The sequence below is a fragment of the Vanessa tameamea genome, chromosome 10 (genome assembly GCF_037043105.1).
Source record: "Vanessa tameamea isolate UH-Manoa-2023 chromosome 10, ilVanTame1 primary haplotype, whole genome shotgun sequence".
NCBI lineage: Eukaryota > Metazoa > Arthropoda > Insecta > Lepidoptera > Nymphalidae > Vanessa > Vanessa tameamea.
The window spans coordinates 4,846,980-4,873,420 of record NC_087318.1 but is presented as its reverse complement, the minus strand read 5'-3'; the positions used below and the strand labels follow the sequence as shown (position 1 = coordinate 4,873,420).

At 29.7% G+C, this 26,441-nt stretch overlaps 1 protein-coding gene across 1 annotated transcript in view; it reads left to right on the top strand.

The window, feature by feature from the left end:
- The window catches only part of LOC113404416 (ATP-binding cassette sub-family G member 1-like), a 72,890-nt gene that overhangs the window by 29,360 nt on the left and 17,089 nt on the right, over nt 1-26,441 (top strand). The window contains exons 2-3 of the mRNA XM_026645304.2: nt 22,598-22,715; nt 24,341-24,530. Of these exons, the coding sequence (XP_026501089.1) occupies nt 22,598-22,715; nt 24,341-24,530 (308 nt within the window). The remainder of the gene's footprint in view (nt 1-22,597; nt 22,716-24,340; nt 24,531-26,441) is intronic.

Genomic DNA, 26,441 nt, shown 5'->3' with positions numbered 1-26,441 from the left:
AACTAATACGCTATTGACGCTGATGTATTTCAAAAATACCACAGGTATGAACGTGCTAAAAAAACTTTTTTATTTCATTTGGCAGAGAAAATCTGTCTTACAGTCAAATATTTATTGTTTATCGTTTACATATATCAAACATTGCCATCCGACAACGACAATTACTTTAATTATTATTGTTAAGTTTTGGCACATCTACATAGATAGAATCATTTGATTTTTTAAACCACTTATATTGACACGCAATTTGGTATATTTTCGAACGGTACTGGCGCTGCAGATTCGTGCATTCAATAAATTTTACATTCGGCAACGTGAGGCTGCCTGCATTCATTTGGGCATATTTTTAAATTGCAAAATCTACGTTGAATTCACTTCGATAAAGAAACTTTTACAAAACTGTGATATATCGTTGGAAGTTAGTAGTTTGACATATTTTTACGTCATTTAACATTATGCATTATTAATATTTTATAATTAATATTTATATAATATGGCATAGGGGTTACCCTATGCCATATTATATAATATTAACATTATATAAATATTACATATTACATATTATATAAATATTAATTCTTATAATAGACTAGACTGTTAAGTCTGCCTGTTAAATTTGTATTATATCAATATTTGTATAAATACTAAAACAGAGTCACACGAACGGTGACTCAATGAATAAAATAAATTGACGTATAAATAACTGTCTGCTAAAGGTAACCCGGGTATAAAACTAACGACTTTATCACGATTTACGACGGGATTTCACAGGTATAAGGTTCTTTTTTTAAATATGTAATTGATTTATCCCAAAGTTAAATTTCCTATTCATAACTAATTCCAAAACCACTATTAACCCTTCAAAATATAAATATAAGTGAGAAGAACAATCAAGAGAAACTCCTTTGCTTGTTTTTATATTTTACTTACTCAAGCAACTGTACAAAATATGTTGTTTGTATTCATATTCTTATATTTTTTAGTTTGGTTGAACACGTCGACGATATCGCTTACCTATCATTGAGGAAAACATTAAACTTTGAACGGAACCCCATAGTCAAAGTCAAGTGAAATGTCACTATAACCACACTTCTTCACTCTACCTCGCCATTACTTTTGTAAGCTATCTATTTCGATAACCATATTTACAATGCGTGTCCAGCATTGCTTCCCTGATTTTTTGTTTATTTGTAATACATGTAGGCGTACTCGCGATTGTGCGCCTATAGTTACCCTGGCCTCTATATAACTCATCCCTCAAACCGGAACACGACAAATTATTGCTGTTCCAAACAAATTTTGTGATAAGTGGGTGGTATCTATCCAGCCTACCACCAAGTATGTACCAACATTAATAACAAAGTAAATACCACATTATTATTTAATTTCAATGTTGACTGTATCATAACCTGTAAATTAATTAATTATTTAATTATTATTTCCGTTTCGTTCCCCTGTTGAGCTCCCTCGTTGAGCTCCCACATGATGTTCTGTCCCTGATGTGGATTAAATAATATATATGTTTTAATCGTTTGGTTATGTAACCGTGCTGTTAAATTATTCCAAATTTAAATAAAAAACGATTAAAACCGTCGATCGGAAGAGAGGTCAAAGTGGCTCACATGGAGCTTGCATATAAATTATTCCCTATTAACATTATTTAAATCATTAATTAAATATCAGAAACGTTTGAAGGCCATTGATCCTTTCGATATTAAAACTGTATCAAAAATATTTTTAAAAAATGTACCCCACGTTTTATATTATTGTATTGTCTTATTTAGAACTGACTTCAAACAAAGCATAAACAGGTTCAAAGTATTATTCATTCATATATTTGAATATTAATTGGTCTTTTGCATATTTTCGTGACGTACTAAAATTAATACATAATATATCGATAAAGATTAATAGCCGTTCAGCTTGTTATTGTTGCGGAAGTTGGGAAAAATATTACAAATATAAGAAATACAGAGTTATAATATAAAGGAAAACAATGAAAAAAATATTTGTTTAAGTTTGCGTATGTGTGAATAGGATTATGGGGCAGCCAATCTCGACCCGTGGATGTCGTATTATAAAAGGTGCCCTATGGATCATTGGCAAGAAAGAATATATTAGTGATAACAGGTTGGCACAGGCAGGGATATTATACAAAGCTTATATAATAATAAATGTTACAAAACTTATGTACAAAATTATTGGTTTTATATAAAATAAACTATGTGGGCTACCCCTTGTTAGACTGAATTCGATTTTAATTTCATATTAATATTAATTGTTACCCCGATCTGTTGAGCCTGCAAACTGTTTGAGTGCAAAGAATTTCCATCGATTCATTGATCCACGATTGATTTAAAGAAAGACACGGCAATAAATTATGAAATAATCAAAATCAATTTTATTTTAACGTGAATCAGCAGACTCGGCCCCGGTTTGCTAACCGGCCACGTTTACTTTGAATTATATTGTATGATGATTTTTTAGGCAAAATTTTCTCTGACGCACACTGAAGATAATAGTACAAATTTAATGGCAAAATATTCAGTGTTAAGTTACTTACTTAACTAATTTATATCTGTAGTTATGATTAACATAGTGCATAAACTATGCACTATGCCGTATTTAGTAGAAAAATGTACTCTATAGTTATCGCTGCAAAATTATTACTGAACATGTTTTTTATTACTGTGAAAAACTGTTTGCCAAATTCTTTAACATTTTTTTTTGTTGTAATTCAAAAATTTGTAAAAATGCATAAAAGGCGTATAAGTCACTTTATATAACATATATATATAATTTACTATAAATACAAACCATAAATAACGTTGAAATATTAAAAAATATCTTGCTATTTAATAAAAAAAATCTTAACCAATATCAGTACCAATTGTTTAATGAAAACATGTAAAAATTAAAAATTCTTTCTTCTGCTTTCGTTAAAAAGTCCTATCATTTACATCATATATGCAAAACGTTGCCTTTGACCCAATATGAAGCTTGAGCTCTATTTTCTAGCATTATTTTGCTTTTGCAGTATAGTAAAATCATAGAGCGTTTTTAAAAAAAAAAACCTAATGCAAAGTGACATTGCCTCTTTACAATTTCCTGTATAAAATCAACTGAAAATTTCCAGAAACAGTGTCAAGTGCTTTTCTAGTGCAATTCAGAATTCGGAATATTCATAAAAAATATTAACTTTGTATTGTTGAATTTTGGTTAAGTTTTAATTAAAAAAATGTTTATTACCCAAAACTATGATAGATTTCCACGCACTGTAATTTCGACGTTTACCGGCAAAAACACAAAAAGCAATATTTTATTAAAACCTTAAAGAGCAATATTTTTTATTTATATTTGTGACGTAATGTAGAATGAGTTTCGAAAATAAATAAGGTTATATCAAGTGCATTTGTAACATTGTAATATTATTTTTATTATATTATTCTTTATTATTATTAAATTAAAGTATACTTTACTCAAGTAGGCTTTTATAAGCACTTTTGAATCATCATTTTACACAACCGTATTAAACGAAAAGCTACTACCGATTCGGAATGTAGATTTATTCCGAGAAGTACCTGCAAGATTCTGCAGTAATGATCTCATTAAAAGTGTTTTCCTATTAAATAACTAACTTTATATTTGTTTTCGTTTTAAATTAATGAATAGTTTATTTTCAAGTGTAATACGATCTTCAATAAAATTAAGTTGAGGAAAATGATGGTTATGTTTTAAGATTTCAAATACAAAAAATACTTTGGACTATCTATTAAAAATAAATAAGTGGCAACAGTTAACTCTAATGGATGTAAATGGTGTCAGAAAAGGTCAGCTGATTACGACCTTAATTAAACAATTGATGAAGTCATTTGTTTTACATTAACTATTCGGATCGTTGTGGAAATTACATTCCTTTTCATTCGACCAATATACTACCGTGGAACGCTAAGTGGAAAAACGATATCACCTCATTTTAAAATTTAATAAATATTTAAATTATTAATAATTTATTATGAAAATATTAATTTTATAAATTAATTTAAAACAGGTATTCGTGTAACTGTCAATTTTTCAATAACGCTGGTGTTGAAATCATATTTAACTAGTAATACATAGTAATTTACGTACATACGTCCTGCCTATATACATATATGTATACCAGCTATCGTAGTCATCGGATGATTTGTATCGTGGAACGTGAACAAATCTACACTCTAAAAATATATATAAAATAACAAATCAAGGAAATCCAAATAATTTAGTCATTTTTTGTAACTCCTTAAAGAAATAACAATATCGTATTTTCTACCTATCTCCCTCTCGCTCTTTCTCTCTACGACGCGTTTGGTTTTTAATTATGTTATTAGAGCAACATTTATAACCTTTTGTGTTTAAGATTGAGGTGACAGAAGGTCGTTTCATAATAAAAATGATATTTTTGTTTTGTTTGGAGATTCGATTTGTTACTTTTAGAATAGATTAGAAAAAAATAATTTATTAATAAGTGACAAATTGAATTAATTTTAAATTTATGCAACTACAAAATTACTTAGAACATAGTCGATATCATCATTTTCTCCTTATATTCAGAGAAAATATACATTCATGGCGACAACAATTATTCGCATACTCTCAGACACCCTTCTAAAAGCACAGGATAAAACTTTGAAGACTGGAATAGATACAGTCACCAACATCCAAGTGTGAAGTTAAAAACGTAAAACTTACATACAAAACTTCGCAAACAGCAAACAAGAAAATGAAACCTATTTGAAGACGTGTATTATGTGTGTAGTAATATATGGTATTGTGAAGTCATGGTAAATGAAAAGGGTATGAACGATACGCAAAAACGTCGAAGAATGGAAATTGCTGTAATTTGTTGTGCCCAGTCCGCGGAACACCAATTTCCTGCCTCGGCTATTTGTAATATCGGCTCAGTTTGCCAATTCCTTTTCATGAGTCGCGTCAAAATTCCGTAAATAAAGACGATTGAAAAAACATTTTTTTTTTTTTTTTACCAGGCTATACATAGTTCGAGTTAACAAGGGAATCAAATTTATATAGCCATACAATATAAAGTAATGTAGAGATTCAATAAAACATAACCATCCTCTTTTAAGCACTTTAAACAGCATCATTTTAAATAATTTTGGATATAAGACAGAATAATCTAGAAACCGTATTCATTAATATTTCTTTGATACGTACTGTGTTCAAAAACAAAACGTCCACCCCGCACCAACCGCACTTCCCACCCGATTAATGTTGTTAACTCGAAAACGGTTTACCACTTTTAAGGGTAATATAAACCTATCAAAATTAAAAATACTTTATTCAAGTATAAAACACATTTGAATCGTCATTTTACAGAACTATATTAAATGTAAGATAATAATGTTGTTTATATTTAAACTTAGATTGTTTAATATTTATTATATTATCTGATAATGTTAAGATTGTTATCGTTGTTACTTATGTTACTTAAATACACTTACTAAAATTTACATAATTATTTACATTCTATTAAAGATTAATGCTAATTCGTATGCAAGAATTTATACTATCATTTATCATATGTACCTAATACATAATATCATAAGTAAAATATCAATACGTTATTTAATATAAACAATACGATATAGTTATAATATATTTTATGTGTTTCATTATCCCGGGAATCTAAAAACGACAGGATTTCGACGCAAAACAGAGTAATGTCTATGAAAGACCGCCAACATTCTCAAAATGAATGCGTCATTTTTGATGATCACAACTTTAACAATAACAAAAAATTAATTATATATTTGCTTTACTTAAAGATCAAATATGATGACATCGTATTTATTTATGAGCCCGACAGCACTTTTGTAGTTTAAAACGATTCAATACTCCTTTACTTTTACGCCAATAACAATTGACAACACAAACAATACAAAACGTGCTGTCTTTAGTTATCACCATTGAAAATCTCTGCGTAATTTTCTGTAGCGGTTTAATCAGTGCCAATAACAATCTGTTATTTCTGTAGGAAGTTTATACAGAGTGCCTGGTGAATTACTATCAATATTTAAAGAGAATACTCGGTACATGATTCTCATTCGAACTATGTAAAATAAATAGGTACTTAATTTTTGACCAAATTTCCAAAAAAATCCACTTAAATAAATTAAGTGTGGATACATTGCCAGCGGCGCGTGGTGTTGTACTGTTGAGGAGAAATTAAAAAACTATATATCACACGAGAAGGACCTCACTTTGAACATTTGTTTAGTGTAGTTATGTAGGTAGTTTAAAGTATGTCAATCGACGTAAATAAGTATGATTCTATTTTTAAATACGCCGGAAATTCCATGATATTGTTCAATTATTGTCCCAAGTTCACGTCATTTACCTAGTCAAATTTGTTGTTTAAACGAGTGAAATATCTTGGTATTTTTGCCTGTCCTAAGCGAGGATTAAAGTATGAAGGGGGATTGGATCATGCTTGTTTATCAAAGGAATCCTGCTACCCTGTTAAACCGTGGCGCCGTTTGGACGTAGGTAAACTACCTCGCGATAGCTAAATTTTCCTACCTACATACCGGTTTTGTGTCGATAAGCTACCTGATGGTTTGCGGTAATCACTGTCTGTTGACATTGGTGCTATAAGAAAAAAATACCTACCCAGTGCCTGACCACAGAGTAGTGTATATTTTATTTTTTATGATAGGATACAGATTGACTTGCAGAGAATACCATTTAATTTCGTGAGTAAACAAACAGGTCTGTACCATACCATTCAATTGCTTGTGGTCAATAAAGTTTAAATAAACTACATGGTATTCTCTGCCAGTCAACCCGCTCTAGTTTCCTAATTGACATTGTAATTTGCGCGCGTTGGAGGTAGATATAAAAAATCCCAGCTAGAAAATCTCAAATGATCGATGAAAAAATACCCATTTACTCGCAATTATAATTTCTATTCGTCGACTTCGACTTTATTCAAACATGTTTATATAGCAATAAGAATGATAAATTATATAATAATAACATAAATATGTTTACATAATATTATTATATCATTAATATTTATTTAATAACGTTCCCAACGATATTGACATAAAAATGATTATATTGATAAAGCCATATTTAATTGTTGTGGTTTAAATAATTAGTGGTTGCCGTACTTTCTGTGTCGTGACCGAAATACATTCCCATGGTTTGGAGCGAAATTGCAATACCATTTATATGGATAATATATAATTGTTACAATGCCGAAAATATGTTTTCAAAAGTACTGTATTTATATGTTTTGTGGAAATCGGAATAGCCTTATTAACAGCGAATCTTTTATATTCTGGACCGAATATCAAGTTCTGTCCGGTATAAAAATTATTGCTATGAATCCGCAATGGACAATCTCCAAGTCCTTCATTTGTACAGTAAAATTATTTTCCATACATTTACGAAGTTTTACGATAGTAATGCAATGAAAAAACAAAATGTTCAAAAATATTGAAAAATTCGCATGTGAAATCTAAATCGTCATTTCATTTCACCAAACACACTATACTATAAGATTATTATATTTAGATAACTTAGGCCCATCCGTTATTTAGATTTCATCATTTAACATATATCTATCGTAATCCTGTATTCTATTAGCTCAATTACTAGGAATTTACATAAATATACTGAAATTTAATAATAGCATTTTGGTCGTTACGTTAATGACCAAAATCTAGCCCATTAGTGATAATGCTAATGTATTTACCTATAGCCACAGTCTACATCATTCAGTCTTTCCAAACATGCGCCACAGCTTATATGCGGTCATATATTTTTAATGTATAATACGAAAACTTATTTGATTTGTCAAATTGAACACACCATTAATAGATTAGATTAATAACACTTATAAATATAATATAACAAAATATTATGATACATGAACCATACTCTTATACGATGGAAGATATTTTTTTTAACTTCATAAGAATTAAATTAATAATAGTTCGCAATCAGAACAACATGATTATATTACAGATAAAATATTTCCACATCCGAGAATTTAAACCGTTAACGAATTAAGGAAAATCAATATTTTTATGAACTTCACTTTTAAAAATAAATTTAATCGGTTCGATTTTAGAAAATTAAGTTTTTGACTAATCTCCGTACTTTAAATTCTGCGTTATATTATTTTTTTTTTATAAAAATGTAAGTATCTGCCTTTCTAATATTATTATACATATAATAAATGTAAGTGAATTCACGTACATGCACGCATTTTAATAGAAAACGTCACAGTACAACAAAACAAAAATACAACCTACAACTTACTTAGGGTTTCCATAGATTTTTCATTTGTTCTAAGCGAGAGATGCGTGGGCATTGTATTATAATTTATTTCTTTGTTCTCCGAATGAGATAAATACTTATTAATTCCAAATCCAATAATAAATACATATATCGTCAAGTTAACTATGTCTGTCCGTCAGTCTGTCTGTTGCTATTTCACGGCCAAACCACTGAATCGAATTTGATGAAATTTGGTATGAAGCTACATTATATTTTCTAACTTGAACTTCAAAGAAAGACACAAGCTGCTTTTTTTAATTCACCCCGCTAGAGGGTAAATGGGTGTGACGGTTTTTATGATATGGCTAATGTTATATTATGGCCACCAGATGGTAAGCGGTCACAACCATAGACATTAGCGGCGTAAGAAACTTGAACCATTGCTCAGACACGCTACCAACCTTGGAAACAAAGTTATTACGAGTATGTTCCTTGTGCTTGTAATTACACTGGCTCAAAATTCAAAGTATCAATGCTTGACGGTAGAACATATGGTGAATGGTGCCTAACCAGACGGGCTTACACGAAGTTGGACCACCCACTCGCTGCTGTATTTGTCTGCTTACATTCATTAAAACACATTTTTAAGAGTTGCATGTTGCCTACCTTACAAACTTCTAACTTACACATTCAACGCCCCCGTTCACTTACTCAAACCTGTACAAGGGGTGATTACGAGGCGTTTGTTTTATGGTTAAAATTTATAGTGTTTGGGGTTGGCATAGTAACTTGTCTTTCGACTCGCATATCTTCCGTATACATTATGACGGCTGTATAGTTTCGCCAGCGGTATAATTGCATAGTAAATATATTATTATTAAATATTTTAAAAAAAAATTTTTATTTACATTAAGTAAGCAAAGCTGTAAAGTGTTGATAGAGAAATTGCTGTCAGATAAATTCTAATTGTATTTCCTTATGTCTAGACAACATTGAGCATACGGTTCCAATTCTAAAAAATATATCGTCAATTTTATTAGAAACCGTAGAGACAAATACGACTCCTTTTAATATTCTTTTTTGGCGAATTCGAAATGAAATAAATGGCATTATATTTTCTAACTCGCTTCGAGCTAAGGCAATTTACATGCAAAACCCATCTATAAATAACTAATCAGGTATTATAAATATTCAAATATATTTTTTTAGTTGTTACTTTAAGTGTACGGGTGAAATATTTAAAATATTTTTTTTTTAACTTGCGTGTCTGTTCCTTGTGTTTCGTCTATTTTATTTGTGAAAAATTAGGTGAGTTATATTACTTATTTTTAAATGTATCTCATTTTTAATATGACGATGTCTGAATATGAGGGTCTCATAAAGAATATAAGAAAAAACTTACACCGCTAAGACTAAATCTGACATATGAACACTAGTATACATATACCACAAAACAGTAATACTTTGTATCGTTGTGTACCAGTTTGAAGAATGACTACTTTGATCAGTGTAACCACAGGCAAAAGGGAGATAGCATCACAGTTCTCAACGTCAGTAGCATTTACGATGTAAGGGATATTTGATATATCTTACAGTGCCGATTGATCGTACTAGCCAATTACTATTAGTTGGCACAATTTCGGGCCTATAAAACTATTTAAAAAAAAAACTTAAGTTTTTTTTTGAAGTGTAAATTTTAAAGTCGTTTTTATGTTATTGATATTAATTTGTTTATGTCACCTTGGATTATTTTTGTGATAATATCGTTGTTTTATTAAAATTTGGTAAACTTTTATCATGATTGTACCAATATAAGTTAAAAGTCAAAATTAAATAAAATTTTAATAGGTTTTATGAGATAGTAATAACGACAAACCCATTTATTCGTTTCTTATGTTCCCTTTTTGAAAAGTCTAATATTAGTTCCTTAAAAGCGTACGAGTTGATCCACTAATTACTGACATAATTATCTTAAATCTTTGAAAAAAGCTGAATTGTGTTTCAATATCAGCAATAGAAAATCATTGGCTGTTTTTCGTTTTTTGTATGTATTTTATTTTGAAGACGACTTGGTGGATCTGGATTATTTAAACTTATTATAGGTTGGAACTTTGAGGACAAGTGGTCCATATTTTTCTATAACGAACGACGTAACATTTTTCAGTAGACCGGTATAGACCGTCTCAATGACGTAACATCTTATTTCAATGACTTAAACTACGTTATATTTATGGAAATTTAAACTTATTGAAGCATACCATGTTCAATTTCCACTCATGACAATATTATTATCATTGATATCATGACAACGTTATTATTCAATAATGTAATTTGTAGGTACTAATTATACCTACTTTTATTTCGTGTTTACTAATATACTTATTTTATAAAAAAGTAATTTTGTTCGTTTGTTTGTAAGGGGCAATCGAAACTAATGATCCTATTTTCTTCCTAAGAACTATAAAAAAATATCACAGAAAGCTAAATTATATGATATTATTATTATTAAACTGCAACCGTGCGAAGCCGGGGCGGGTCGCTATTTATAAAATATATTACATTATTATTTCTTAATAAATAACAAAACCTAAAAAATTGTGCTATTTTCATGTATAGCTTCGTTTTTGTTATTTTAGAAGTAAATTTAATTTTCTTTCATTTGTATTTTCCTCGAATGTGCTGATTCTCTTTGGTGTTAATAAGATCGTCTAGGCATTGACTGCGGTTCTTATCTTGCGAATCTGTCCCGAGAGCCGTAAGATGTTCCTAAGCTAACCAGGAATTAGACCTCAAGGAGATCTTTTAGCAACTTTGTATTCCGTAACACTGTTCATAAGAAACTTTTGTATCTCCCTAGTGACCTTAACTATATATTAACTACTTTAATTTTAGGCTTTAATCGTCAGGTCATGTAAATATTAACGTCGTGGGTACTGTTTTGCATAGTTAAATAACCGTGTCGGATTGGATATAATAAATTTCGATATTAATCGATGTTTTAAAATTTAATTTATCTAAAAAATATCCGATCAAACCGGTTCTTTAGATTAGAAAACAAAACACCACAAACATATACAGCCACTAATTCGATTACGAATGACATGTTTATAAATATGTTTATACTTATGTCATATTTTTTGCATCGCCTCCTTTGGTTTTCTCTTTCATTCATATTATATATATTCATATATATTTGTATCTCTCTCTTTACATCCTCACTTAAACCATTCTTGCACATGTCATCCTTCAGATAGGCCATCCAATTTTGTTTCGGTCGTCCTTTAGCATTTTACATCAATAGTACTGCTCTTATTTGACGTTAATTCCTGAATATTATATCACAAAATCCACTATCCAACTTCTTTTTATATACGAATGAATTAATCCAAACGTTTCTTTGTGATATTTTTTATTCATGCATTTTAAAGCCAAGATGTATGAGCCAGTAGTATGAACAGCTGCAACTTAAGTGAAGATTGCGGGTTCAAACTTGGATAAGTAAAAAAAAATCAAAGTGGAAAAGTAAATCATCTAGTGCTTGGTGGTAAAGGAAAACATCAAGAGTAAACCTGCGTAAATCGGATGAAACTCAAGTCCATTATCCACCGACCAGCATTGGAGCAGGGATGGGAGGTCTTGGTCCTGTAGAACGTTTTCAGACTGTTACTATGTATATTGAACTTGAAAATACGATATTGTTAAGGAAATATTTAGGTACATTAGAATGTTGAAATATAGAATAACGTAAACAACATTACCTCGAACGAGCGTGAGCAATTTACATATAGATGCTTTTACAGACAGGTATATGGTATACAACATTTAGAAACAAATAGTGTATTCCTTGACTTTAATAACTTAATGTCGTAAAAAAAAACTTGTTAAAAGTATAAATTAAAAAAAAAATTATAATAAGATTATATACATAAATATGTATGTAATATATAATTTCTAAGTTGAATTAATATACGATTTATCGTTAGCTATGCCATGATATAACATATAGTTTATTATAAACGTTTTTCTCACTGAAAACTTACTCGATTTAGTCGTTCGAACAACAACTACGGTAGGTCGAACGAACAGGGATGTCGTGTTAGGTCAAACCGTGCTTAGACGTGGTTCAAACTTCTATAGCGCTGTATGCTATCCCATTGTAAAAAAAGACTGTAATATTGCTAAGTATTTGTCAAAATCTCGTTATTTAAAAGAACTTTCCTATTTTCTTAAATCGCTTCTGAACATTTTACGAATAGTATTATAGCGACATAACATTGGAATTTTAATCACAATATACAAACATTAAAATTTTATCAGCATCGCGTCAGGCGATCTCGACACGCCACCAGGATTCACAGATTACACACAGATTACACACTTAAAATTATTTTATCTAAATATATAAGTTGCAGAAAGTTTTTTGTTAACATATACATAAATCCTTGATAGTCCTGAATACCCAAACTAAAGAGTAGAGACTATAGATAAAATAGATAAAGTTTTGTGCAACTTGCCAAATTCATCAGATTAAAATCATGTTTTTATTCATTTTTCTATTTAGGACATCATAAGCTACTTCCTATCGTGTTACACAAGTAACGTGAATTTATCTGTTATACCAGTAAACCCAGCATTTACCGAGAGCGGCCGCAAACAGTTGTAACAAATTGTTCTTTTAAGCGAGTGTCTTCTATCTCGAAAGTTTTTAGAAATTTCTCAACTTCAATTAATATAAATTATGAATAAGCCCGAAACGTACCAGGCAAAGTCTCAATTTAATCCCATTCTTTAAGTTGTAAATGATTAAAACAATACAACGACATTTCGTCTTCGTCTTCATTGGAATTTTAATTAAACATAATTCTTACAAGTATTCATTTAACTATTTACTTTGTATGTGTTAGTAAATCCTGAAACTTTTGATTGACTGATTGAGATGAAATTTCGACAATATTTCTGGTGCCGGCTCATATTGTGGTGTTGAAGAATATTATATTTCGTTATGTTAATAATAAACGGCTTACAGTAGAGTGAACTAGCAGAAAACGTCATGTAAGGAAAAGGCGCTATGCTCCTCCAGGTGACATCCGCTTCTCTTTATCTTTCTTTGTCCCTTCTTATTCGGTACGATTTTACTTAAAATAGACTTATTTTTCTTATCTTTTAAATTTACACAGGGTTTTTGATATACATATTTTTTTCTTCATGAAATACCTAAATATCACTAAATAATAAAAACATCTATTAATAATTATTATTATATTATTTCATTAATTTTATTGTTTCTGTGTTTTTTGTTAATAATTTATTTATTTGAAAATAGAAAGCTCTATTAATATTAACACTTATTCTATTATATATATATATATATTATTAACATAATATTCCTTACTAAATAGAGATGACGCAATGATTAATTTGAGACGAGGTTCACTATAAATGAGACATAATATCAGTAAAATATCCGTTCTTTTCTAGAAGCTTTTAGGAGATTGAGTATTAAGTAGAACCGATAGTCCCCCGTCCTTAAAACCGGCGGTCAATTGAATGCAAGCAATCAATTAGAGACCCTTTTTGGCATAAGTTCTCTCATCCCTGTCTTCATCTCTGCCCTAGAATCATTACTCAATATTACCACGACAAAACCTAGCCATAGTATTGAATGAAAAAATTGAATATCATTAATCTATTATATTAAGTGACTGTATTTAAATTTTTATATTTAAATCTTTAATCATAACGTAAGATGCTTACTATTAATTCACTTTAAAAATAATTATACATTTTCATTCACACCGAGACAAAACATTTATAGAGAAAATTAAACAATGTACTCGTATGTACGTATACGAGTATATTGTTTTATTTCTCCTTTCATCCTTAATGCATCCTTGAAGTAGAAGAAATGACTAAAGATACCATCGTTATAGGTACACGTGTTTTATATGAAAAATAATTGTTATATTTAATTACATTATTCGGTTTAATAAATAACTTAGCATAGGAGATAGATATTAAATTATCATTTACTATAATAAGCGTTCTACATTCTGCGACTTAAGCAGTATCATATAATTAAAATTGTATGATACTGACGACCCGCCTCGGCTTTGCACGGGTGCAATACTGATACGAAATATACTACAGAATGTCTTACAACATTCACAGTTTTTCAGACATTAGACAATACAAACCGCTATGTCCCTGCGTTTTAAATCTGTAATATCTTTTAAAATATTTATTATCAATATATAATATAATATTTATTTATTAATGCTGTATTGCTTAAAATCGCTTCGAAAATAGGTCAATATTTCTCGAAAAAAGTAAAGTATAAAAAATGGTTGAAGTGGGCTATTCCTAAGAGATATACATATGCCATCTCGGACTTTTTTGAAAACTTTTTTAAGGTGTACAATACTGTGGTACATTATTTTGATCTACATATCTCGTCGGGTTCAATCAGCGTTTGCATTTAAGCGCAAAAATATATTTTTATTTACGAAATCACTTTAGAAACCTCTAAAACTTAGTATTTCTCTACTATATTGTGCATGTATTACACATATAAATCTTCCTCTTGAATCAATCTATCTATTAAAAAAAAAGTTGTGCATACAAAAGGACAGACAGCGGTAAGCGACTTTGTTTTATACTATGTTTGTACAAAATTGATGATTTCTATAACAAGGAGTTTTTATTACAAATTTTTACAATATAATAAAAAAAAACACATACTTTTTAGTATTGTAAAAAATTACCGCGATGAGCAAAATTGAAGAAATATGAAAATAATTAAGTCCTTCAAAATATACTAGTTATTATTAAATAATGTGTATATTATTTTAATTCAATTGCCTCGTGGAAATTCAAATGTCACCGTAATGAGGAACAAAATCACGTGCCAAACGAGCCACAAATTATCCTTATCAAGCATACAATCGTAACTAAATTTTTTTCATTGTTGTCGTTCTTAACGTCAAATAATTTTCCTTATTATTAAGACTTGTTTTAATAAAAGTTCATACGTTAAACTGTTTTGATTATTTTGCAAAAATTTTGTGATTTCTGTCGATAAAACCCGATTATGATTTACAACCCAATCAACAATGATTCTAGTAAAAACCACAGATAAAAAAATGATTTGATTAATAGGTACATCTAATTTTTAATATTTACTCATCAGAAAAAATATTTTAAAACCGGATAAATGTTCTTGCTTCATCGTACGATATATAGCTAATATGTTGTAAATATTGATTATAGCTATCGATCATAACTAATTTAAAACATAATTAATGATAGTCACCTGATTTAAGTCGTCACCACGGAACATCGACATTGGCGACGTAAGAAATTTTAATCATTCTTTAAACCCCAATGAGCCACCAATTTTGAGAACTTAGTTATTATGTCTTTTGTGTCTATACTTATACTGGCTCACTCATCCTTCAAACCGGAACACAACAATACAAAAGATTTCTGCTTGGCAGTAGAATATATGATGAATGACTGTTACCTAATGTAAGACTCAATTAGATTGTACTACTTGATATTAAATGTTATATGAATTATTATTATCTGTATATTACAGACAAGTAACTGTCACTTTGGATAGGTATTAATCATTATAATATTATCTTTTTAATCTGGCAACATGAACATTGACAGATAATCGTTATGGCGGGAAAATTTACTCTCAAATATATATTTTTCATTACGCATCGAGTAAAATATTAGTTATTATTCTTGATATGAAGAAAAATGATATAAAACAACCTTATAAACATCATTTTATTTCTGAGTTAAGACCAAGTTCTTACACTACCCAGGAGGGCTCGCACAAAGCCCTACCGAGTAAATAATCATATTAAGTTATATTCTAATGATGATGTTTATTTTATTTAAAGCCATATGGAAAACATACGAATTCAGACGCGGTTTTAAATTCATTTATATTTAATTGTAGTAATTTTATTGCGGTGGTAAAATACCTTCCAATATGGCAACATAAAACAGTGACAGTATAAGTACTTGAAGATTGGTTTGAACTGTTTTTAATTAAAATTAAAATAAGGGTATTTTTAAAGTTACAATATTTAGAAATAAAATTTTCCGCAGGAACTAAGGATCGACACTTTTGACACATCTCGACAGCCTACAGATTGACGCGAAGAAATTATGTTGCCTTAAAATGTTTGAAAATAAAAATCTATGTTCAAACTCCTTCAGCAAATTTTTATATGCTGCAATGAAATATTACGAGTAGCTACGAATACCTACATATTCGTTAGTAGTCGTAATAAGCCTTAAGAACCATGCAATTTTTTGTGCTCTACCTTAAAAATAATTGTCATATAATTACTATATATTATACTTGTCACATATCAATTTAAGCATTCAAATTAATAATTTAATTGTGCACTTCCTTTGAGTTTACGGTAATAAGCAGCAATTGGCATATTGTAGCAGGAAGGAATTGACCACGATTACATCGAGAATACAATGCCTCATGAGCTATTATTATTTTACAGTCATTATTCATGCTATGACATAATACCGACTCACCTCAACCACGTACGAATAAAATTTAGATTTTTTATCCAAGTACTTTTTAAAATAAGAATTATTTGTTTATTTATTGTTGGATATCACACGGGCTAACGGGTTGAAATCCATTCATATCACCGATTAAATTTCGACAAAAGTATCAAAATCGACTGCTGAACGATAGCATCTACGTATCTTATAATCTGAAAATATAAGTTAACAAAATGTAAAAGTCAGCATTTCAAATGTATAACAATTTTTTATTAATTTAAATACATTTCGTGTATACATACAGTAAAAAAAAAGTAAAACACAACAAAATTAACATTTCAACGTTACGTTAAAAAAGTCTATTAATAATAATAATATTATAAATAAAAAGTAACTTTGTGTGTTTATTTGTTACCTCATCAAGATTCAGCTGACCGTAAATGAATTTAATATAAAATACGCTAGGATCTCATTAAGATTATAACGGGATTATACGGGATTCCCTTATTCAGCAGCTAGTTAAGTTTCAAATCACATATAACAAGCTTCATAAGAGTTACGTGAAGTATCAGAAATCTATCAGAATCTACACCCACATAATGTGTTACTCACAACATTATACATGCAGGAATTTGCTCGCTGTATACATTTATGCGAATCCAGTAGCAATGCAAATTATTGTGATAACTAAGGTAATTAAAAATTGATTTACACCACACACCGCAATGGTTATCGGACACAATCACATATGACTATCTGTAATGGTTAATTATTTCGTTCTAGTTGTAATGGTTCATTAACACGTACCCAGTGCATACCATGAATAATTTAAAATTACTATGTAGTGAATGACTGACCATTACTTAATTTTTTTACATTTAGAACAAACATGAATTAAGTGAATAATACTTTTAACATAGTATTTTTTTTTTTCCTTTTTAAATTCAGATATATATATGTATATATTTTTAATGTAAATCAAATGTGAGCTCGTCTTTGTGTCCACGACTTGTATGTCGTGACGGTACCCGCCATGATGCTCTATCAAACTCCTCCCCCGCCGCTCTCCCCTTTATATGTATACTATACTATATACTTCGGTCGGTATTATTATAATATTAATAATAAATGGTGGAATAAATAAATATTTCCTTACAATTAATAAATTATTCACCCTGAAGTGATTTCACAGTCAAAACAGATACAAAAATAGTTTCAGCTCGATCTTTACTGCATTACGATTAAAGTAGGGATGTCAATTTATATGTTCATTAAATTACAAATCCTTCCATTGTAGCAACATCCGGTTTTTATTATTTTTAAATACAAATTAGTTTAGTCAAAACCGGATGTAATATAATAGGTATGTCATTGAAATTAAATTAATTCTACTAATAATATTTTTATAATAAAGAGAATGAAACATTATATTTAATATGCTAACATATTTTATTTGTTGTATAATTTATTATATGATTTAATTAATAGATTTCAGCTTAATTTTTTTTTCTGCTAAATCTAACGAGCGTTCTGAGAAGGCGGTATGTTTATTTTTTTATTTATATTATAAATAAATTTATTTCTTGACATTTGGATAGAACATCATTTGAATTTTTCGAAGATTTAGAATAAGGTCTGAGACACGTACCGCAGACCCGCAATAGAATTGATGTATTATGCTTCTTATCTTTTCTTAATACGTTCGAAAAACATTAAATTCGTTTTTCAAAGACGGTATGAACATTACTTCACTTGATGTAATAAAATATATATTAACAAAATAAAAACAACTTTACTTCACTTAATTCAATATTTATTTACATGATAATTTTTGTTTACAGTTTGTGTACAGTGTATTTGTTAGCATGTCACTCGTCATATAATATTTTTTCAGAAATATGTTATACACAATCATCTTAATAATAAAATGTACAATTTTTTTTTTATATATATATATAATTGATTCAAAAGTAACAACATACGCGTTACCTTTTTAAGTTACTAAGGGCTTAAAGAATTTTAAATCTTTAGGTAGCTACAAATGTATAACGCGTTAACCTGTCACTCGCAAGCTGTCGTCATTATCTATAAGTTATGTGACGGGAAAATTTGTAACTTCGAAGAAGCATAACAAGCAAAATAATTACATTACAGAAGTTAATTATAAATATAACGATTATTATCACAAAAAATAATAATAGCTTGATTTATTTAAGTTTATCATGTATCACATAAAAACTATAAAAAGTTTTTAATTTTTTTCACTAACACATTCGTGGGTTATGTAAATATGTGACATAATATTGTTTTATTACATTGTTTAATTAATATGATGTACACCTAATAAGTTTAATATCATAAAAACGAATGTCAAAATTTAATTGCAAATTAAATTTCTTAGCATTACATGCTACTTTAAAATAATAAATATAAAGACTATTATAAATAATATATATAAATGTATTGCGTATTGTATTGTATTTACATTTAACCTTTAATAATATTGTTTAAATACTCGGTCGAATATGATTAATAACTTGCAAATAACAAGGTAAATTGCTACGTCTCCTGGAAGGCAACATTTACATATATATTTTAACATAATGCATAAACATTCAATTAGTGATTATTGCATTAAAATATAATAAATCATAAATCAAGATAATCATTGACTTATTTTTGTATAAACTTTAGTAGACTTTGCGTATTGTGGATACGGATACAAGATTATAATAAATTAAATAAAAGGCGACGCTTTTCCTGCTCTTTCGAAAAAGGTTATAAATAGATTTTATTTGATTATTTATTGGAAGACCCTTTCAGTGTCCAGGATAAAGAGTTTTCATACATAGGAAATAACTATAATGCTATCGATTATCTGAATATATTTTGTAGTTTTAAAACGGATTTACACACACAATTGTAGTATGTATAATGTTTCGTCTCTTATCTGGAACGTTTGATGGAGGCCGTAGAGTGTCGATATTCGGTGTTTTATTTGTTTGTTTCCTCAAAGGACTTTAAACCATGTGCTTAAGAGCCTGTATATAACGACAAACTTGCATGTTACTGGTACTCATTCATACAAAAGAATTAAGTGCTCTGTTATTTGAATAAAATACAAACTCGTTAATGTTAAAGAAACAACTACTCATATAAAACATTGAAAGTACTAAAAAAAACTGTGAAACCGCAATCCGCTTCAAAGAATGTTTGTGTAAGTGAAAATCAAGTCTAGATTTACATAGCTCTTGAATTTCTGTTGACCGTTGTGGTCTTATTTAATTATTTTTTTAACCGCAAGTCTGTTTTCTGTTAATGGAAGTCTAAAACCCATTTAACTTCAACACCACTTTAAAATACGGTTGCATGCCTTAAGCGTCAGAGGTTTATTTTTTATAAGGCGAACTGAGTATTAATACAGTTTAAAGCATTATTCTAAGAACTGGTTGTCCCCCACGGCTTAACTCGCCTTTTGTTTTGTTTGGGTTAGTATCCAAGGGGGGTTCAAGCTTGCTTCATAGCTAAATTCATAAAATTCGGTAAAGTGGTTTAGCCGTATAAGTGTGACAAACAGACAGACTGACAGAGTTACTTTCGCATTTATAAGATTAATATAGACAATGAGCTTATCAATTCGTATTCTATTTAAACGCGATAAACGGTTTCTTACAGTTTTCTGCACTCAGTCTAACGGTGAAAACTGTATGAAAGCGTTTATGAAACTGAATCTAAAGCTTCCTCGTGCATCACATGCAATATTTAGATATATAATTCGTTAAAGTTATATGTAAATTTGGTGAAATATATACGATGATAGTTAATTTGTCAAAAATACAGACTGCGAGTTTCATTCGCGTGCGTCGCGTAATCAAATAGAGTAAGATGTATTACAACATGCAATGTATGTAGACCTTTATTCTACCCCTTTGAAGCCGGGACGGATAGCTAGTCAGTTTCACTGACTTTAGTTGTATAAAAACGCATAAAATTCGACATTGTCTTTCATTCTTTTTGATATTTACACGTTTTCAATTTATACAGAACTAAAAGGTAAATCAAACAGCTAGTCTAAATTTGATTTTAAATGATACAATTGTGGATACATTTTACGGTGCATTCAAATATAATTACTCTTTTAAAATCAAATAGAAAGAAAACAAAAGTTGTTACGTAGAAAAAGCTACTCTTATTTGTGAACTGAATTTATACACAGAACATAAAAAGTAAAATATTTATACATAAAATTTTATGATAAAAGCTTATGTTAATAAAAATTGGTTTAGCCTGAAAAAATCAATAAGCCGTAATAAGTCTTCGAACACAAAGCCCTATAAAAATAAAATTTAATACCTCAATTTGTTCTAAATTTTATACTGACCGAAGGCTATGTGCAGAATGGATCGTAAACATTTTACTCTTTTGTATAAATAAACACTCATTGTGATATATTACGATGTTGTTCTAGAAAGCTTGAGTAAACTGGTTTAAAAAAATTATTGTTATTATGATATGGCTGTTAGTTTAAATAATATAAAATAAAGTCACTTCTCGTCTGTCCGTTACTTCGTTAAATTTCTTTAAACCACGTATGTTCGATTTTGATGCGGTTTTCGCTTTTATTCAGATATAATTTAAGGTATTTTTAAGTAAATAATACACTCAGATTCAATTTAATAAAAATAGAGAAAACCGATGTTTTGCATAGAAGTCGTTAAAAAATATTTGAGCTTTATACGACTTAGGCTGTTAAATTATATTAAAAACCAAAAATACCGCGATAACATAAACGTCACAGGAATGATGCTTTCCTTTATAAAGATATGAAATTGAAAAGTTAACCTTAGAAAGATTAATTTATTGTATGAGATTTCTGTATTTGATTCCTTATTGCAATATAAAACGTAGGTACGTCTAATATATCCCACGCGAAGCTGGAACAAATACCTTTTTGGCCTACTGTCAATATTAACACAAAACTAATAAACCGGTTGAAATTAAAAGCACTGCAGTCCAGTACCTATTTCTCAAATCTATACTAATATTATAAATGTGAAAGTATCTCAGTCTGTCTGTCGCTCTTTCACTGCCAAACCAATGAAATGAATTTGACGAAATTTGGTTTGAAGCAAACTCGAACTCCAAGGAAGGACATAGCCTAACACATGACAACCAACCTCCTAAAACACGAACGAAGCCACGGGCGACAACTAGTCTATTATAACTTGTATTATTACAATATTAGGTGTGACAAATGAATTAATGAATAAGGTAATGCGTTGTTATTGATTATAATTTCAATCAACGTGCAAAGCAAAAATGTATTTAAATAATTATAGAAATTTATATCCCAAAAAGATTTTAGTTTAAGTTTTTTTGAACATTGTTACTTTTTATTGGCCGAATAACAATCATGCTAGTAACAGAATAAACAACCTTATCTTCTATTATCTTTTTTTTTTTAATTAAAAAATTATGACCAAATATTATTCCAGCTTACATGCGAAAATCATGAGCATCGAATGCAACATGCAATATTACTCGTCTCTTATTCAAATATTTACGTTGAAAAGCTGGTTGTGACCTTAGATTATGTTATTAATGGTTAGTATAGGTGACACTACTTTTTTTAATAATCGAACATATTCTATTCGTTGTTAAAATTGACATTTGTTTTGATCATTTGAATAAAGAATACAATCATCTGTCTCTTTTTGTCTTTGCTAGAAGTTTTAAATATGTAATTTTCAATGTACCTTGTTGTTCACAGGTGAACGTCGTATTTTACACAACGTATCGGGCGAATTTCGATCAGGCGAATTAACTTGCATCTTGGGACCATCTGGCGCTGGCAAGTCTACACTGCTCAATATACTTGCTGGATACACGTGAGTATGAATTTAAAGCTAATTACGCTATTTCGATAAATAATTGTCAAGCTAATATTAAATGTTGAAATAATTATAACTATTCTTTCTAAAGCTTTTGAATATTATTATTTTTTAACTAGCTAAATTTTTTATTTAACATTTAAGTTATACCTACGGCCTTTTTTCTAATCTGTGGCAAAATTATTAAATTATTTTTAACTTCAATACATTCTACAAGACAATCGACGGATCGGCAGTTATATTATTTAACCGAACTCTATAAAGACAAACTATTTCATATATCGTATTACACTATGTTTTAGGTAGCAATTATATTCGAATTTTTAATCTTATTTACCACAAATAATACTTTATAAGACATTATTTGATTACCTTTATCTATTGGGGTAAACGTTTATCAGCAAAGCTAATAATTAAACACGTGTAAATATAACATGACACTAAAATAAATATATTATCTCAGATTCAACAATGTTTTAACTTATGTTTATTAAATCAACATTAGTTAAAACTCTTTAAGAAAGTGTAAGTTATAAATTGCAAGTAAGCTTCCTTATACAGTAAGGTCATAGACGAGGGATCCCGAAGATTAACCAAACTCGAAGCATGGGGGCTTAAAATTGGTAAATTTGCGAACAGCAACAGCAACAGCAAAACTATAGCTACACTATAGCGTTTCCCTCGCAATCGATGCAATATCTCAATGCAAAGAAAAATGTAGCAAAGGCCGAAACTGCTCCAAGCTATTAGCCTCCGTATAATTATGACGACTTCTGTGGTCGAGTAGTGTGTACACCGGTTTTCATGGGTACGCCACTCCGAGGTCCCGGGTTCGATTCCCGGCCGATCGATGTAGAAAAAGTTCATTAGTTTTCTATGTTGTCTTGGGTCTGGGTATTTGTGGTACCGTCGTTACTTCTGATTTTCCATAACACAAGTGCTTTAGCTACTTACATTGGGATTAGAGTAATGTTTGTGACGTTGTCCAATATTTATTTATAAGCGACTTGCTATATACTAAATATTCCTTAAAAATTATCCTAAAAATCAGGGACGCCGCGGTGTTTGAGAAGCTGACTAACTTTTGGGTTAGCAATCTTCCTTAGCATGAGCATTGGCAGTTGTCATCCTTATATTACAAATTTGCAAAGCTATAATAGTTTGTTTTCACATGCACATGGTCACGGCACAGTGACCGTGCCGTTTACACTAGTAATGTATGAGTTCGATCAAGGCACAATCGCCGTGCCTTGTAAAAGCTGCCTTATATCTTTATTTGATGGGAGGACTTAGTGCAAGCCGAGCAACATGATGAGTGCATCATATATTCTACCGCCGGTAGTGTGTTCCGGTTTGTACGAAGAGAGAACTAGTGTAACTACAGGAACAAGAGACATAACATCTTAGTTTCCATGGTTGGTGGTGCATTGGCGATGCATTGGCGATGATGGCGGTGGAATGGTAAAAAATTCTTACGGCGTTAATGTCTATGGTCAGTTGTAATCGCTTATCGTCAGGCCAATCTACACACACATATTAAAAAAAAAAGGATATTAATTGTTCGTAAAATATTTTTAAGCTATCATATAATTTAAAAAAAAAAACAATTTTATTATTTCCAGTTCAAATGGTGTAAACGGTCGGATCACGGTCAATGGTCATGCGCGAGACATGAGGTTGTTCAAGAAACTCAGCAGCTACATTATGCAAGATGACCTTCTGCAACCCAGGCTCACAGTCAACGAGTCCATGATGATAGCCGCTGATCTCAAACTCGGAAAAGAATTGGGGAGAGCCGAAAAAGAACTCATAGTGAGTAAAATATTTTCATATCCATCAGAATTCATCCTTCTTTAAAGCAATATTCTTAGCTGATCTAGCCTTAGAAGACAGTGTAACTATTATTAACTTTGTTGACTTGAAGATTGACCTTTAAATATTAGTAGTCAAAACGATTTTAACGAACGTAGCAAACACATTTTATTTGATCATTTTCATTTAATTCACATTATATAATCAAATAAATATCTTTATTGAATAAATTAAAATTGATGAGAACAACTCATTTCTGTAAAAAAAAAAACTGAATCAAATCAAATATCATTAATAATAGGATATATTTATTAAAAGCATTTAAAATAGTAAGAACAGATAAATTAAGCCGATAGTTATAATGCTGATACTAAGTTTAAAGGTAAATGCCATAAGCGAGTATGTTAAAAAGGTATATTTTTGTTTTTACAAAACATAGCTTATTATAAAAAATTAGCTGGTTCCGAATGGCAATGTCGCAGGAAACGACTATTTCGTAATACGCCACATACCTGAACATACGTATATTTAAAGCACTTTAAGAAGCAGTATTTGAAAGGGACTATACTCAAGTGTTGAGAAATCGACTTATTTCTTAACGAAACACCCGTCTAGATGCCTTACCTAGAATTATATTGAGTAAATAGCGTTATATCGCAAAACACATAGATATTCGCATTTTTATTTACTAAAGATAGGTTTAATTCTATAAAACAAAATAATATGGTCGTCAAGGGATGCCTCGCAGATGTGAAACATCGAAATTGATGGATAGTGAGAGAATTTATAATTTAAGTGAAATAAATAAGTACATAGAGAACAATGTATTTTTCTTATTCTTATAATAATAAAGGTACAGCAACGAAGTATAAAATATACGCGCGACGTGTGAGCATGTATATTATAGTGGGAGAAAAGAATATATATGTATAATAGTGCCACGTCCGATTGGACGTGTTGTGTGGGATACTTGCGTATACACGCTGGCAGTATCACATCACAGAGTCAGAGATCATGCAAAACTGGTGCACTCGTTGAAGCTGCATAAATACTAAAGAGCTGCAAATACTCACTTTTATCTAACGAGTATGAATTGATGGTTCTAGGTTTTAAAACTAATGACCTAATGGTTCATGATCGTCAGATACTCAAAAAATAATAAATGACATTACTAAGAAACTGGTCCAGACTTCCGATGACCCTCGAGTTGGCGCTTACTTAGGAATACTGGTCCTGGACACAGGACAATCATTTGCATGGCATATTTTATTTTATAATTTAAATAATGTCTGTATAGTTTTATTATATCTCGTTTACTTTAAGTTTACAAATTTCCATATCAAAGTTAAGTATGTAAATTAATTCACCGAAAGTTCATCAAAACTTACGAATCATATAATTATATTAATATATTCGCTCTTCTTCCTGTTCAACAATTATAAATACATTTGAACATTTTCCGATATATTACATGATTCATATCGGTTACAAACGTGGAATACTATAAATTACCAGTAAACGACAAAGGAATCCAAAACAACAATGGTAATAATTTCATAAATGAAAAGTAGGGATCTATGATAAAAATATATTCATTTACACCATAATACGCTGTAAAAAGAAGAAAAAACTATTGTTGAGAAGAAAAAGAAAATTTGAAATTCGAATCACCTAGTAAAGAATTATTCTCATGTTGTACAGCAAAAATGCCATTTGCTCATATATTTTTATATTTTTTATAGGTATATAATACATTTTTAGTAATAATATTTTTTTAATTATTAATTTAAGATTTAATTCCTTATAAATAGTATTAAGAAAAGTACGTTTTTTTCCTTAACTTCTAAGTGACAACCAAAGTAATTATTTAAAAAAAAAAGGAATAATATATATTTATATATTTTTTGTATA